The sequence below is a fragment of the Megalobrama amblycephala genome, linkage group LG15 (genome assembly GCF_018812025.1).
Source record: "Megalobrama amblycephala isolate DHTTF-2021 linkage group LG15, ASM1881202v1, whole genome shotgun sequence".
NCBI lineage: Eukaryota > Metazoa > Chordata > Actinopteri > Cypriniformes > Xenocyprididae > Megalobrama > Megalobrama amblycephala.
The window spans coordinates 9569679-9587821 of NC_063058.1; the positions used below are offsets into that span (position 1 = coordinate 9569679).

The following is an 18143-nucleotide window of genomic DNA, read 5'->3' on the forward strand; positions in this document are numbered from 1 at the left end:
GTCTGCAGTTCTGAAAAGGGCAAATTATGCTAGGTGTGATTTTTTTTTTTCTTTTGTAATTGTTGGGAACATTTGTGAATTACTACCAAAATTCATAAAATATAGCTTACACCTTCTAAACTCTGAAAATGTGTCAGATTTTGTATCGCTCTTTTTTAAATAAAAAAATTGCATTTATTCTATTACAAAAAAAATAAAAAATAAAAATAAATAAATAAAAGTACTTTTGGTCAATTTACATAGATAAAAAAAAATATACATAAACTGGGATTTTCAAACCAGGTGTGTGCAATTGAACCTTCGCCGGGAGTTTGATTGACAAGCAATCTAACCAATCATAACACCGGATTCGCCATTTTGTCCTGACAAAGCAGTCAGGAGTTCAAAGATTAAGCTCGGTGAACTTGAACTTGAAAAATGGTGTGTCTTTCCGTGTTTGAAACAAAATTCCTTCTGATGTTCATTCATGTTTATTTGATGCTATAAATTAACTAGTAGGAAGAGATGGTCAGTTCACGAGCCGCTTGAGCTGAGGCACTACAGCGATCTGTCACGACACATTAAAGAGCCACAAAACAGTTTTTAATTGTTCGAATTTCTTACAAAAATGACACAGTTTAAATGCTGGGACTTTGTTTAATATCATAAGTAACCTGTTCTGTCTTGTCTGTCGACGTGTTGTCAGTGTCCTCTTTGCTCCGCGATGTATTTTTCACTGCGTGTGGCATGACAGCGCCATGGCTTGTCGGACAAAGCAACAGTAACTAAGGGGGGCGGGTCTTTGCGAAGGGTTCATTAAGGGAGTGATAGGGTGTCTGTGGAAAAGTAGAGAAGCACAGTGTAAACATTTTTTTATTAATAATAATAATAATAATAATAATAAAAATAAGAATAAGAATAAACTAACAAACTAAATAAACAAATAATTTCAATTAAAAAAGTAATTAAATAAACAAATTGATTAAAAATAATATATAATGGAGTAGAAAAAAACAATAATTTAACACAATAAAATATAATGAAATGAATAAAATACAAAAAAAGTAGATACATGAAAATATATAGCTACATATTTACGCTGGTAGGCTCTCGCACCAGGATAATCATACTGTAAGGTCCGTGTCATATAAAAGATTTCAAACCCCTGCAATAGGGTAAATCATAGCGTTCTAGTAGTTTAGCTAAAATCTGGCAACCCTAGATACTCATAGTAGAGGATGAGACACTGAGTTAGTAGTAGTCGCCAGATCACGACTAGCACAGGATGGCTGGAAACGCGTGGAGGTCAACGGTAAGGACTATATCATACGACAAACTTCAGATTACAGCAGTTTGTGTTCTGTTATGCCTAATATGACTGTGTACTATGAATGCATGTATATACTTAATTTACGCTGAAAGAAAGCGTTGCGCTGCATTAGAGATGCCACAGCGGCCCAGTAACGTTACTGCATGCCCTTCACACCGGCACTTACATGTTTAACACATTTAACAGCTCTGTTAACTCATATAGTAGTCTTTTAACACATCAAGAGAATAATACGACGCGTTCTGATCTGGGTGGATGAATCACGCCTGAGTCAAACGCCACTGATGTTCAACGCCTCTGCAGCCACACATTATTGTGTTTAATAACCCAAATGAGTAAATAAACTCAGCTAGAGGGACAGTAAGGTCAGGCTGTGATCATTTAAAACGTCATTCTTGCCTTTTCAGCTCTTAAAACTTCTCGAGAGATGCGGCGTGCGGATAAGTGACGCGAGCGGGACTCCGGAAGTAAGACGCGCATCTCTTCGTTCAGTCAGTTAGCTTTAACGTGTTAGCTTGCAGTGGGTCATTAGGCATTAAAGATGGCAAATTTGACGTGGACATTAAAATAGTCAGGGTGAGATGGTTTAAAAATGAGCTTAGCTTATTTACACACCAGTAAGGAGATCCATTAGCGCCAACTAACCAATCAGATGTTGGATGAAGGTCACCTCGACATGTTGGCTTCATGAATGTAACAAGAGCTGACTGATGTCTCGACTAAACTAACCATAGTTTTATGAGTTTCTCTCATTAACTTAATGTTGATAGTTCTTCTAAAACACAATTATATAATGATGAGGACATGAGAACATGCAGAAGAACCGTTTTGTGTCCTTCAGACTGGTGTTTTACATATAATTGTGGCCACACTTAAAATGTATGAATGTCATTGCAAAATATGAAACGTCTTCAAGAAAATAAATATATATTATACCTTTTCTCAAAATTATCTTCACTTTTCTTACCAAAAAGGTCTGGTAAGATGTTATCTGAGGTGGCAAAACTTACTAATGTCTTAATTATTGTCTGATAATGAACAGTAGGCTATTTATATGATTTATATTGTTATGCAATATATTGCTTAACAGTATCAATTCTGTTTTATAATTAAAGGGTTAGTTCACCCAAAAATGAAAATTCTGTCATTTATTACTTACCCTCATGTCGTTCCACACCTGTAAGACCTTCGTTCATCTTCGGAACACAAATTAAGATATTTTACTTAATCCGATGGCTCAGTGAGGCCTCCATAGGAAGCAATGTCACTTCCTCTCTCAAGATCCATAAAGGTACTAAAAACATATTTAAATCAGTTCATGTGAGTACAGTGGTTCAATATTAATATTATAAAGCAATGAGAATATTTTTGGAGTGCCAAAAATAACAAAATAACGACTTATTTAGTGATGGACGATTTCAAAACAATGCTTCAGGAAGCATCGGAGCACAATTAATCGGTGTGTCGAATCTGCTGTTCGGAGCGCCAAAGTCACGTGATTTCAGCCGTTGGCAGTTTGAAACGCGATCCGAATCATGATTCGACACACTGATTCATTTGTGCTCAGATGCTTCATGAAGCAGTGTTTTGAAATCAGCCATCACTAAATAAGTCGTTATTTTGTTATTTTTGGCGCTCCAAAAATATTCTCGTCACTTTATAATATTAATATTGAACCACTGTACTCACATGAACTGATTTAAATATGTTTTTAGTACCTTTATGGATCTTGAGAGAGAAAGTGACATTGCTTCCTATGGAGGCCTCACTGAGCCATCGGATTTTAACTAAAATATCTTAATTTGTGTTCCGAAGATGAACGAAGGTCTTATGGGTGTGGAACGACATGAGGGTGAGTAATAAATGACAGAATTTTCATTTTTGGGTGAACTAACCCTTTAAGACTTTTGTTCATCTTCAAAACCCAAATGAAGACATTTTTAATACAATCTCAGAGATTTCTGTCCCTCCAAATGCAATGACGATCATAAATTTTTGAGTGCGATTCTGAATTAAAATTAATTTAGATATTTTCTGAAGAAAGTGTCCAAATACTTTTTTGGTTCTTTAGTTGTATGGCATCGCTCTCTCACAGTACACATTGCAAAAGAAGTAATGTCCTCATCAGATCTGCTCTCTTTTTTTGAGGGGTTTGTTTTAAAAAAAATCCTTGTCATTGGTGTTTGACCAGTAGCTTTAAAGTTTTAGACAGATTTAAAGGGTTAGTTCACCCAAAAATGAAAATTCAGTCATTAATTACTCACCCTCATGTCGTTCCACACCCGTAAGACCTTCGTTCATCTTCAGAACACAAATTAAGATATTTTTGATGAAATCTGAGAGGTATATGACATAGATAGCAATTTAACCAACATTTTCAAGGTCCAGAAAGGTACTGAAGACATTGTTAAAATAGTCCATGTGACTACAGTGGTTCAACCTTAATGTTATGAAGCGACGAGAATATTTTTTGTGCGCAGAAACAAAACAAAAATAACAACTTTATTCAACAATCTCTTCTCTTCCCTGTCATTATCCGTACGCAGTTAATGCAGTAAGCACAGGCTTCCGTGTTTATGTCAGAATGCCGGCTCAGTATTGGAAAAAGCTGATCAAGTGATCAGCACGACGCATGCATGTGATGCTGACGCAGGAGCCGGCCAATAATGAGTCGGCATTCTGACGTAGAACCTGGAAGCGCTGGACGTAAACAGCATATGAGAATGACACAGAAGAGAAGATTTTGTTAAATAAAGTTATTTTTGTTTTATTTTTGCGCACAAAAGTATTCTCATCTCTTCCTAAAATTTAAGGTTGAACCACTGTAGTCACGTCAACTGTTTTAACAATGTCTTTAGTACCTTTCTGGACCTTGAAAGTGTTGGTTAAATTGCCGTCTATGGACAAGTCCTTGAATTAAATCAGAAATACCTCTCGGATTTCATCAAAAATATCTTAATTTGAGTTCCAAAGATTAACGAAGGTCTTATGGGTTTGGAACGACATGAGGGTGAGTAATTAATGACAATTTTCATTTTTGGGTGAACTAACCCTTTAAACTGAATGTTTATATACTTGAAGTGTTGACTATGCAGATTTGTGAAACTACACCCCTCATTTTACACCAGGGATGAATAATAACAAACACTTAATCACATAACTAATTGGCAAAGGTTTCCGTTTGTTTAATCTTTTGGCTTCAGGATGGTCCCTGGTGTAATTCACCTTCTACATGCTTGTCACCTTAATTGAACTAGCTGCATTGTGTGTTCAAAGAAACACTTAAAGTTTGCATGCAGAGTTAATGGGATCAGACTAAGTCTGTCTCAGTCTAATTAACTGCTTGTGCTGCCACAGTGAAGATCAGCCATAGTAGCAGTCGCATTAAACGCAGCCCTTTTCAAAAACACATGGGTAGTTTGCTTGCTTTTTAATAGAATGTTTGGGCTTTCTGTATTGTGTAGTATCAACTTGATTGATTTCTTCCAGTGTTATTGATCTGTTTGTATCTTTAAAATCATCTCTGCAGGTGTCCCGTGTAATAGGAGCCATAAAGACTCAGAGCCCACAGCCCAAAACCTTCTCTAGAGGGGTAAGTTGAATTTAATACACACTGCTGTTAATTTCTTGTGATAACACAAAGTTACAGACTGACTCAATTAACTTTATGGATGAAACTAACTAGGGCTGTCAAACGATTAATCGCGATTAATCGCATACAAAATAAAAGTTTGAGTTTGTATAATATATGTGTGAGTAATGTGTGTAAATAATATGCATATATAAATACACACAAATTAATGTATGTATTTAAGAGAAATATGTTATTTATGTACAAAATATTTTTATTTATATATAATATAAATTATATAAAAATATAAATAAATACATATACTTGTAAATATTTCTCAAATATATACAAGAATGTGTTTGTATTTATATATATATACATAATAATTACACACAGTACACTCACATATATTAGGCAAACTCAGACTTTTATTTTGTATGCGATTAATCGCGATTAATCGTTTGACAGCCCTAAAACTAACCAACCAAGTACTAGTGGTATTACTACTACTACCATCTACTAAGATGGTACCATTTTAGGACACTTATCTCAACGACATGTGTTTTTTTTTTTTTTTTTTTAATATTTTTTATATATTCATGTATTATGGTAATTCCGTGATATTAACTCCCTGAGGTCTGAAAACACGCCGGCGCGTTTTGCAGGATTTTTTTCACATTGCAGCAAAACAGACTTAAAATACTCTGTCATTTTTTGTCATAGAGACATAAGTAATATATCAATTAAAACTATAGAATGTCTTCTTTTATTTGTGTACACTCAGAGTAAAAACACAATGTTGTGCTTTTTGTAAAATAAAGAAAACTAACATGATGCGTGATCTCTCCTCTCCCTCTGAACGAAGTCCAATCTGATAGTTCTCAGAAAATGAACTGTAACTTATGAATACTAAAGACAAAAAAAATGACACTTACATCTAAAGAAACGTTGAAATGTCAGGATTTAAATCATGCAAGTCAAATCGAAAACAAACATTCTGTGTTTATGTAATCTGTATGAAAAGAGAGCCATGTCAGAAGTCTGTGATTCAGCTCATTACCCGCTAATGCGGCCACGCCCACGGAGCCAGCGCTATTCAGAGGCAAATTCAGAGGCAATACATGCATTCATCGTCTCAATCGTGTATTTATTGTCTTGAAAAGTGTTTATTTGGATGTTAAAGAAATGGTTAGCGATCTCTAGAAGACATGCCGTTAGTTCCTAGTTCCTTTTCTTCTTTAGAATAATTTGTGGACTAAAGGTGTACAGAGAGCGCCCTCCGGCTGCAAGTATGAATTAAAAACACCATTCCTGAAATGTCCTCTTCTTCTTTAGAATAATTTGTGGACTAAAGGTGTACAGAGAGCGCCCTCCGGCTGCAAGTATGAATTAAAAACACCATTCCTGAAATGTCCTCTTCTTCTTTAGAATAATTTGTGGACTAAAGGTGTACAGAGAGCTCCCTCCGGCTGCAAGTATGAATTAAAAACACCATTCCTGAAATGTCCTCTTCTTCTTTAGAATAATTTGTGGACTAAAGGTGTACAGAGAGCGCCCTCCGGCTGCAAGTATGAATTAAAAACACCATTCCTGAAATGTCCTCTTCTTCTTTAGAATAATTTGTGGACTAAAGGTGTACAGAGAGCGCCCTCCGGCTGCAAGTATGAATTAAAAACACCATTCCTGAAATGTCCTCTTCTTCTTTAGAATAATTTGTGGACTAAAGGTGTACAGAGAGCACAGTATCCAGCACTCATTAAATTAAAAACACAGTAACCAGCACTCATAGTGATGACAATAAATATTACTTCTCAATATAGAAAATTGACATAAATATATAAGAATCCATCAATATTTCTCCAAATGTGCATGCTTTTAAGCTAAAAGCCTATATGAAATGCCATAGAGGTAACATAATTGTTCAGACACTTTGCATCACAGAAATACATTATATTTTAAAGAATGTAATAGAATACCATTATTTTAAATTGTAATAATATTTCACAGTATTGCTGTTTATGATGAGCTGAGACATTATTACAGGGTTTTTTTTTTCACAGCCTACCTGACTGAAAGGCCTCATTAATATGCAAGTCATTTCAAGTCATTATTATGTGATTCTTTTGTCTTCTCAGGTGTAAATGGCCCATTATTTATGCATATTCAGGCCTCCACGCATACAGTGTTTCTTGACAAAAAGTGTCTTACAAAAACTAAATCAATATATTGTTTTATATGAAGGAGTAGGCAGCATAATTTTTACATAATTCTGAAGAAAAAACTCTAGTCTACAACCTCCAATACCCAAAAGTCTTGTGAACACAGATTTAATATACTTTTTTTGGGTTTATTTCAGTGACTTAAGTTTTTTGTTTTTTCAATAACCACGCATAAACATTATTCCTTCAAAAATACAAACATGTACGTACATGTTCCTCACATATTATTGTAGCCTAGTTTGTGCTGAATACAGTGTAATGACACTTTTGTCATTTATATGTTTATGAACAACTGAAAAAAGCACAAATGTCAGGGCATGTCAAAACTTCTCCAAGCCCCAAATCAGCCTCAGACTCCAGAGGGTTAAAGGGATAGTTCACCCAAAAATTAAAATTTACTCACCCTCAAATTGCTCCAAACCTGTTTTCTTCTGCCGCACACAAAACAATATATTTTGAAGAATATGGGTAACCAAACGGTTGACTGCAAGGTTGCCAGGTTTTCACAACAAAACCTGTCCAATTGCTACTCAAAACTAGCACAAAAGTAGCCCAATCACATTTCAGGGGGGTCCCCTGGTAAAAAAAAAAACGTGTTCCGGGGGTAAAATCCGCATTCCAGGGGCTAAATATCATCGCTTCTACCTGCGAACATGAAAAACAACCCACGGCGACAATGTTAAATTAGCCCAATTCCGCAGGAAAACCCTGGACTTGGCAACACTGGTTGACGGGCCCCATTGATATCCATAGTTTGGAAAAAAAATACTATGGAAGTCAGTGGTGCCCCACAATTGTTTGGTTACCATTTTAATTCAAGTACATTGGATGTAAATAGCGTGGTACACAAATATGGTAAGATTGTAGAACCACTCCAGCTGAAAGGGAACATTCTTAGAATGTTAGCTAATGTTCTGGCAAGGTTCTCTTAAAGTTATGAACAAATGTTCTTCAAGTAACATTAATAGATAGTTTGGTCAAAGTTTTATTAATACTGTGCTCAAAATGTTTGTTATTTATGCATTGTATGGAGTTTTTTTTTTTTTCTGAAATATTTTAGTTTGACATTCATCTAACACTTTTTTCCTAACATTCATTTCAGAACGTTAGGAAAACATTCAAAAGTGATATTCCAGTAATGTTTGAAGTAGGCCTGACCCATATAGCCTATCGCATGCGATTGTCACGCGCATATATCGCGTTCATATCTCAGATGAATCGCCTTTGATAATGAACGCGATATTGCGTGGCTTGTCAGTGAACTACGGCTCTGTCTATTAAATGCCACTCCATTTGAAAGCTGGTGATGGCGATTTGGCGGTAATCAGGGAACCGGCTTTACTGACGGAAATGCGCGTGACAATCGCATGCGATATATCGTCCAGCCCTAGGAATGATAATGGAATGTTTCCTTAACGTTCGCATAACCAAGAAAAACATTTTGAAAAATTGACGTTAACGTTCAAAGGACATTTAGAAATAACTTTTTCATAACTTAATGGGAATGTTAGCAAAACATTCTTAAAACAATTTTTGGTTAACTGGGAATGATGTATATGAATGTAGTTTGTGGTCCGGTTTGGTTGGTATAATGTACATGCTCACTTTTTTTTTTTTTGAACAGAATTTCAAAAGTTAATGTCATTTAAGATTACATCAATTGTCCCAAACTAGTTTAAAAACAAACAAACAAAGTTTTAATATGTTAAAACTGATTAGGAAAATGGAATTTGACATCAGGAATTTAAAGTCAACTATATAGTGACCTTAAGTATGGAAATCTGCACACATTGGCTAGTAAAACTAATTATGTTCTAAAAAAAAATTTTTTTTGGATTTAAACTGTATCGTTGAGGGGGAAAAAAAACCCCATCAGGTTAGGGATGGTAAATGGTCAGTTTTACTTATCCGAAAGGCAAGTACTTTGAAGAGCTTAATGTACTTGGAGTAAGCATGAATCATAAAAGAAGTCACAAATATTAATTTCGCAGCCTGCAGGAACTATGCAGTTGTGCAAGTTGGAGGCATAATTACTTCAGTCAAGGTTGTTCACTTGAAGGCGTTGGCTTTTTGGCTGTAGCAACCGTATACAAAACATATGCTGCAAAATAACTCGATATGGATGCCTTTGTTCTGGAGGCATTAGTTAAAGCAGCCTGCAATTTTCAAATGAAATCCTCAAATATATGTAGAAGCCTGAGAAAAATAATGCCAGATTGTGATACTTGTGATTAATTCTCAGAAATGTAATCTAGTTTTCTGTTTGTTTGTTTTTTGTGCTTTGACAGATTCAAACTGTGACGTTAATTCCTGGAGATGGAATCGGTCCAGAGATCTCCACTGCAGTGATGAAGATATTTGAAGCAGCAAAGGTATGTATCTGTTGTTTTACTCTTCAGAAATTCAGCTTAGACTGCAAGTTGCAACAAGCGCGTTGAGCGACTATTATGTTTTTAACCCCTTTTGTGCACTGCTTTCAGTCTTAGAAGAGTATTCAGCACATTTGTGTAAATATTTGCCCACGACTTACATAGTGCAGCTGTATTTAAAGTCACAATGAATTCAAAATTGAAAATTCTTCCGTTTTTGATTAATGGAATATTGCAGGATTTATTTTAAATGATTTATCCGGGCACATCATTATTTTTTTTTAATTCATGTGCCCTCATAATCTATAATCAAGAAAACCTCCCACTCCATCTTCTCTGATGACATGTTTACTGGCACGAGGGCGGGACAACATGTCACTCACATGAGATCGACCAATAGCAAACTACAACCATCCAATCAACTCCCAACAGACAAAATCAATTTTTCCACCATTTTTTCTTGTTCAAGAAGCCGTTTCACTCACAATAGTGAAGAAAAGACTATCGCAACTTCTGTTTCATGCCGATTTTAAAGCTACATTATCACTTTTTTTTCTAAATCAGGCCCCTATTCAGTGGGAAGAGAGAAACGTCACCGCCATCCAAGGTCCCGGAGGCAGATGGATGATCCCTCCTGAGGCAAAAGAGTCGATGGACAAAAACAAAATTGGTTTAAAAGGTAAACTTGTTTACTCTATCACATCATTTGAATCATTATACGAAACTCACAAAATTTAAATTAAATTTCAGGACCCCTGAAAACGCCGATTGCTGCCGGACACCCGTCCATGAACCTGCTGCTAAGGAAGACCTTTGACCTGTATGCCAATGTGCGTCCGTGTGTGTCCATCGAGGGCTATAAGACGCCTTACACCGATGTGGATCTGGTCACCATCAGAGAAAACACAGAAGGAGAGTACAGTGGGATTGAACATGTGGTATGTATCTGTTTTTCAAACTAAACCAGAGCTAGCTGTTCTTATTCTTTTGATTTCTGCAGTTGCAGGAAAAAAATATGTGAATCCTTGGACATTTTACATGGATTCCTTCATTAATTGGTCATCAGATTTTGATCTGACCGTTTTAATAAGTCACACCAATAGACATTAGCTGCGTCCGAATTCGCATTACTGTACCGACATTTGGTTTGGAACTTGCTTCATGGGTGTTAAAAAAGTATGTTCTATATAGTATCGTGTGTGTAGTACTTTTTCCTGCAACTGTATATACATTTATACCCTTTTAGATCTTTAGGCCCAGAGTACAACAATAGGATGACATTTGACCTTTGGGGTCCTCAGCAGTTGATTGGCTCCCTTCACAAATGCCAAATGTCATGCTATTATCATCTAATGCTATCTTAACCAGTTTTTCATGCAGTGCTAGCAGGAATTCACTGGGCACAGCTCATATTTCAGTGCTGTTTATTCTTTAGGTAGGTGCCACATGGCTGCTGTATATCAGTTGTCTCTGGTCCCAGTCCATAGTGTGTCAAAGTGTTATGTGAAATGACCCTCAGGTCGTCACATTTCATTCATGCGATCTTCCCTTTGTCTGTCCATGTTGTTCAAGAGTTTGGGGTCAGTACAAAATTTTTGTTTTGAATTAAATTAATACATTTATTTAGTAAGGATGCATTAAATTGATCAAAACTGACAGTAAAGACCTTTATAGTTGAACTTTCTGTTCAACAAATAATATAATAATAAAATATTAAAGGGATAGTTCACCCTAAAATGAAAATTGTCATCATTTACTCAACCTAGCGTTGTTCTAATGCCGTATGCCCTTCCTTCTTTTATGGACAACAAAAGCAGAATTTTTAAAAAAAACGTCCCACTCGTGCTCATTTATACAGGTGCTGGTCATATAATTAGAATATCGTGAAAAAGTTTTTTTTTTTTATTGTAAATTATTTAAAAAAATGAAACTTTCATTTATTCTAGATTCCCTTCATGTAAATGAAAACATTTCAAAAGTTTTTTTTTTTTTTTTTTTTAAATTTGTTGTTTAGAGCGTACAGCTAATGAAAGTCCAAAATCCAGTATCTCAAAATATTAGAATATTTACATTTGAGTTTCATTAAATGACCATCCCTACAGTATAAATTCCGGGTATCTCTTGTTCTTTGAAACCACACTAATGGGGAAGACTGCTGACTTGGCAATGGTCCAGGAGACAATCATTGACACCCTCCACAAAGAGAGTAAGTCACAGATGGTCATTACTGAATGGTGTGGCTGTTTACAGAGTGAAATATCAAAGCATATTAAATGCAAAGTTGACTAGAAGGAAGAAGTTGGGTTGGCAAAGGTGCACAAGCAACAGGGATGACCACAAGCTTGAGAATACTGTCAAGTAAAGCCGATTCAGACACTTGGGAGAGCTTCACAATGAGTCAAATGAAGCCGGAGTCAGCGCATCAAGAGTCACCACACTCAGACATCTTCAGGAAAAGGACTACCAAGCCACTTCTGAAACAGAAATGACGTCAGAAGCATCTTACCTGGGCTAAGGAGAAAAAGAAATGGGCAGTGAACAGTGGTCGAAAGTCCTCTTTTCAGATAAAAGTACATTTTGCATTTCATGTTGAAATCATGGTCCCAGAGTCTGAAGGAAGACTGGAGAGGCACAGAATCCAAGCTGCTTGAAGTCTAGTGGGAAGTTTCTGAAGTCAGTAATGATTTGGGGGGCCGTGACGTCTGCTGGTGTTGGTCCATTGTGTTTTATCAAGTGCAAAGTCAATGCAGCCATCTTCCAGGAGATTTTGGAGCACTTTATGCTTCTATCTGCTGACAAGCTTTATGGAGATGCTGATTTCCTTTTCCAGCAGGACTTTAGCACCTGCCCACAGTGCAAAAACCACTTCCAAGTGGTTTGCTGACCATGATATTACTGTGTTTTATTGGCCAGCCGACATGCCTGACCCCTGAATCTATGGGATATTTTCAAGAGAAAGATGAGAAACAGTCGATCCAACAATATACAGATGATCTGAAGGCTCAATAGTGCCTCAGCAGTGCCACAGACTGATCACTTCCATGCCACACTTCACTGATGCTGTAATTTGTGCTAGGAGCAAGTCATTTGCTGTAATATGTGCTGCCGACCAAGTATTGAGTGCACAAATGAACATACTTTAAAGAACTTGAACTTTTCTGTTTTGAAAATCCATTTTTTGATTGATCTTAGGAAATATTCTAATATTTTGAGATACTGGATTTTGGACTTTCATGAGCTGTACGCTCTAATCATCAAAATTTAAAAAAAAAAAACTTTTGAAATGTTTTACTTTACATGTAGGGAATCTAGAATATATGAAAGTTTCATTTTTAAAAATAATTTACAAAAAAAAAAATGAACTTTTTGATGATATTCTAATTATATGACCAGCACCTGTATAATGGCAGTGAACAGCGACCAGCATCAAGCTTTTTAAAAATGATGCAAAAGTATCACTGAATGATCCCATGTGAAACATGTCATATATTCCAGGTGTTCTGGGGGTATACAATAGGGTTTAGTGAAAAACATAGCAAAATTTAATGTATTATACAAAGAAATTCTTGACCGTTGGTTTTCTCTGCACGGCTGCATGACGCGCGTGTTCATGAGACTCTTTAAGCGCTGCAGTTTACTCTGTCCTGCCCAGAAAAAGCACACGAGTTGTGAGAAATCAAGATTGACAAAATCGCAACATAAGGCATTAGAATAACACCAGGGTGAGTAAATGATCCATTTTAGGGTGAACTATCCCTTTAAGCAGCACAACTGTTTTCAACATTGATGATAATAATAATAATGTTTCTTGAGCAGCAAATCAGCATATTAGAATGATTTCTGAAGGATCATGTGACACTGAAGACTAGAGTAATGAAGCTGAAAAATTCAGCTTTGCCGTCACAGGAATAAATTACTTTGTGAAATATATTCAAATAGAAAACAGTTATTTTCATTTGTAATAATATTTCACAATATTACTGTTTTTTTACTGTATTTTTGATTAAATAAATGCATCCTTGGTGAGCAAAAGAGACTTCTTTAAAAAAAAAGTACCAACCCCAAACATTTGAACAGTAGTGTAAATGTAAAAATCACTTTACTTTTCTCAAATTTTCTCAAAAACCCCAAACTTTTGAATGGTAGTGTATATGATGTGGTTGTGTACATAAAACCTCGAGTTGTCTTATAGATCAAGTCCACCGTATGAAACTTAAATCTGAGTTTTAGCGCTGCACAACGATTAATCGCGATTAATCGTTTGCAAAATAAAAGTCTGTGTTACGTAATATATGTGTGTGTTCTGTGTATAATAATTATGTATATATAAATACATGCACATACATGTATAAATTTAAGAAATATATACATGTATAAATAAATATACATATTTATATATATATTTTATAAATATTTTATATATAAATATAATTTTTTTTCTTAAATATATACATGTATGTGCATGTACTTATATATACACATAATTATTATACACAGAACACACACATATATTACATAACAGACTTTATTTTGCAAACGATTAATCGTTGTGCAGCCCTACCAGTTTGTATAGCAGTCATCATATCTTGCCCCTTTGTATGAACTAACCCTACTCTTGGTTTTGTCAAGTGGTTTGAACAAAACCTAACCACAATATTAAATTTGCTTTATTTTCACTATGAATCAGATTGTGGATGGAGTCGTACAGAGTATTAAGCTGATCACAGAGGATGCCAGCAGACGCATTGCTGAGTATGCATTTGAGTACGCCAGAAATAACCAAAGGACCAGTGTCACGGCTGTTCACAAAGCCAACATCATGTGAGTTTCTCCTTGCCAAGAAAACTGTCACAAATCACATAGTAACTTTGTAGCTATGATGAATTTCTATATAATTTTTACTGGTAACAAATGTCTTATTGGATCTAAAATGGTTGCAATATATAAACATGCTGAATTCAGTGATGTTTTCTAGGCGAATGTCTGATGGTCTGTTTCTGCGGAAGTGCAGAGAGGTTGCTGAGAATTTCAAGGACGTGAAATTCACAGAAATGTATCTGGATACAGTCTGTCTCAATGTATGTATACAAGACAACTTCATTCATTAGGCCTTTTCTACACATCTTACATCTGTGACATGTTTTGATGTGTTTTTGACATTTTGTTTATAATAATTTGGGTCATTGACGAATAAGGTTTTTAAAAGTGTAAACAAAACTAATGGAGATATAATTAATTTTGAAGTTTTATTAAGTGTTAACAATGAGATTATGTGGTTTTTTAATCAATTAACATTGCTTTTGTCATTTTTTACAAGATGGACAAAATTTGTCACCAAAAAACTCGGTTTATCCAAAATTTCGGTTTTACCGAATGACGATATTTTCAAACAATGCTAACAGGCTGATATCTAGCCAGAAAAAGACAATCAAACATTTTATATTTAGTAAAAGTTTTTAAATCATTACAATATTTTCCATGTTTTATAGCGGTTGTACTGAATGACCTGATGTTTCGGGACATGCGCATGAGCAAGTGAAAACATGAATTTTTCAAATAGTTAAGAAAGTTAGTTACTTTTCTTCATGACCATGTGGTCCTTTGCAGGTGTCTGAATGATGTCACATCCTGTCACATGATATTGACCGCATGACTTGATCCAAAATGGTCCCTTTATATTAGTTACTCCGGGTGACATCAATGAAATTCATTTTTCTGGACATTCTTTCTCATTACAAAGCATTTTTTGATGAAAATTTTGATGTTAAATCTACTATTGTTTTATATAGAATTGTTATATAGTCCATACAGTAATGCAAATACATCAGAAGTAACTGTAATTGAATTACAGAGCAATGAATCACCCAACACTGTCCAGAAGTCAGTTTATTTTCATAAAATCATCACCATCATTGCATTGTGATTATCCACTAGATGGTGCAAGATCCCTCTCACTTTGATGTGCTGGTAATGCCTAATCTATATGGCGACATCTTGAGGTGAGTCTGTATATAGCATCATATAATAATATTAAATTTCATTTGATTATCTTTAAAGTCTCACCATCCTTTGATTTGTCTTTCAGTGATCTGTGTGCTGGATTGATTGGAGGCCTTGGAGTAACTCCTAGCGGGAACATCGGAGCCAATGGTGTTGCCATATTTGAATCAGTATGTGCTGGATGCTGCAATAGCTTTACAATGGAGTAATCCATTATCACTCCATTTATCATAATTCTTGTTTTTTTTTTTTGTGCACGTTAGGTACACGGAACTGCCCCTGATATCGCAGGCAAAGATCTGGCAAACCCTACCGCCCTTTTGCTGAGTGCTGTCATGATGCTGCGTCACATGGGACTACACAGTTACGCTAAAAAGATTGAGACTGCCTGCTACGACACCATACGGGACAAAAAGGTAGGATCAATTATTAGTGATCTCGGGGCATGAATATGAATTTGGCATCCAGCATCAAGACAGATCTTGATACTTACATCTGTTTCTATATATTCCAGGTTCTGACCAAAGACCTTGGTGGAAATTCGAAGTGCTCAGAGTTCACAGATGACATCTGCCGAAGAGTGCAGGACATGGAATGAGGCTTTTTTAAAGTCTATGTTTGGATATCATGCCTAAAGAACTGACAGTCAAAAAACATGAAATTAATCTTCGTATCATTCTGATATCTGCGCACAATTCTACTAAGTGTCTGCATTTTTGTTTCTACAGAACCACAAAGCACTGTCTTAAATTCTTGTTCTACGGTGACTGTATTTGTGAGCTGTTTTAATCTGTCAAAAAGGAACTACATAATATAAGATAAACCGTATTTATTGACTGGACATTTTCTCTGGTTTGATATGGCAATTTGCCTTTCTGTCACATGACAGGAATAATCTTGTCCAAGTATTAGGGGCTGAAATACATTTTTCTTTTCTGCTTTGCTTTAAAGTGTGTTAAATCCGTAAAAAAAAAAAAAAAAAAGTGAAAAGATGTTTCACAATTTTATGCTTGAGCTTTAACATTAGCTATGAACTTTACATTATGGTTAACAAGTAATATAATTCAAACAACTGTTGACCTTTGCTTTGTCAATTGTGAAATGACTGTACTGTCAAGACATGACTGTGGTTGGAATATATACGTCTATTTTTATGGGCAACCTATGTCTTTATTTTTACAGAGTACTTTTTATACGATAACACTACATAAAGATGAGAGCGTTATCATATACATTATATCCACAAACAAAGCACAAGTTTTATTTTTATGATCTGATCAAATCATACAGGAATATTAAACATCATATAACATCCAACCAACATTGTAAGACAATTAACAGTATGTTGAGAGATAGTAATTAAAAAAATAGAATTAAATTAGGTTGTTAAATTAAATAAAAAAAAAAAAAAGCATTAAAACCCACATTTCTATCATCTGTCTTGGCAAAAAGCAACAGTATCTTTGATAGAGATACAACCAGGTCTTCTATTCTCTGTAAAAACTCTCTATCTCACTGTGATACTTCTGCAACACCACTGGGCGACGTAGTTTCATTGTAGGACCTGAAAAGAAATATATATTCTATTATCTTTTGGAATGAACATTCGGTGGAGGTTCAGTACAAGTTAAAGGGTTAGTTCACCCAAAAATGAAAATTCAGTCATTAATTACTCACCTTCATGTCATTTCACACCCGTAAGACCTTCGTTCATCTTCAGAACACAAATTAAGATATTTTTGATGAAATCCCATGGCTCAGTGAGGCCTCAATTGCCAGCAAGATAATTAACACATTCAGATACCCAGAAAGCTAATAAAGACATATTTAAAACAGTTCATGCGACTACAGTATTTCAACCTTAATGTTATGAAGTGACAAAAATACTTTGTGCGCCAAAAAACAAAATAACGACTTTTCAACAATATCTAGTGATGGGCGATTTCATAACACCACTTCATGAAGCTTCGAAGTTTTGCGAATCTTTTGTTTCGAATCAGTGGTTCGGAGCGCATATCAAACTGCCAATGTCACACCCCTCAGTGGTGAACCATTGCAATTTCAAAACCCTTACCACGTAACGAAGCCTCGTTTACTGAAATCACGTGACTTTGAAAGTCTGATACGCATTCAGAACCACTGATTCGAAACAAAAAATTTGTAAAGCTTCGAAGCTTCATGAAGCGGCTATTTTGTTTTTTTTGCCGCACAAAAAGTATTCTCGTCACTTCATAACATTAAGGTTTAACCACCGTAGTCACATGAACTGTTTTAAATACGTCTTTAGTATCAATGAAAGTGTAAATTAAGTGAAGTTCACAACGTAATTTCGGGAGGAGTGAACCCATCTAATCTTTCAATTAGTGAAACTTAAAACATAATCTCAAGAGGAGGGAAGCCTAATCTTTCAATTACATCCAGAGCATATAAGCAGCTACTCACCCTGCTCTGGCATGTTTCGATATCCCTCCACCTCCCCAACTCCACCACATAAATTAAGCATCTCATCTATCGTACTCCTCTTCCATGCACTAGTAGTCCCTGGGGGGTATATCCAAGCTCGAGTTGAAGCTGCTTCCTCGAGCCCCTCCACAGCGGACAGCAAGCCAAATATGCTTAACCTTATTAGCTTAAAGATTTTATGAGGAAACAAACTCGTGATCTTCAATGTAGGC

General features: G+C 35.6%; 2 protein-coding genes across 7 annotated transcripts in view; one reads left to right on the forward strand and one right to left on the reverse strand.

The window, feature by feature from the left end:
• Nucleotides 1-1142: 1142 nt before the first annotated feature.
• On the forward strand, nt 1143-16296 carry idh3a (isocitrate dehydrogenase (NAD(+)) 3 catalytic subunit alpha). 2 transcript variants are annotated; one of them, XM_048158873.1, is made up of 12 exons: nt 1219-1291; nt 1717-1776; nt 4839-4901; nt 9388-9471; nt 10033-10147; nt 10219-10406; nt 14156-14289; nt 14444-14546; nt 15403-15467; nt 15554-15638; nt 15732-15884; nt 15983-16296. In XM_048158873.1, exons 1-12 carry the CDS (start codon nt 1265-1267, stop codon nt 16064-16066), a joined length of 1161 nt encoding a protein of 386 aa, XP_048014830.1. In that variant the 5' UTR covers nt 1219-1264; the 3' UTR covers nt 16067-16296. The 2 variants fall into 2 exon arrangements, with proteins under 2 accessions (XP_048014831.1, XP_048014830.1); XM_048158874.1 differs by lacking the exon at nt 1717-1776 and having other exon boundaries at nt 1143-1291.
• A 409-nt stretch (nt 16297-16705) lies between these two features.
• Nucleotides 16706-18143, reverse strand: part of acsbg1 (acyl-CoA synthetase bubblegum family member 1) — a 52885-nt gene continuing 51447 nt past the window's right edge. For all 5 annotated transcript variants that reach the window (XM_048158865.1, XM_048158866.1, XM_048158869.1 and 2 more), the window contains one exon: nt 16706-17032. In XM_048158865.1, coding sequence (XP_048014822.1) covers nt 16956-17032 — 77 coding nt within the window. In that variant the 3' untranslated portion in view covers nt 16706-16955. The remainder of the gene's footprint in view (nt 17033-18143) is intronic.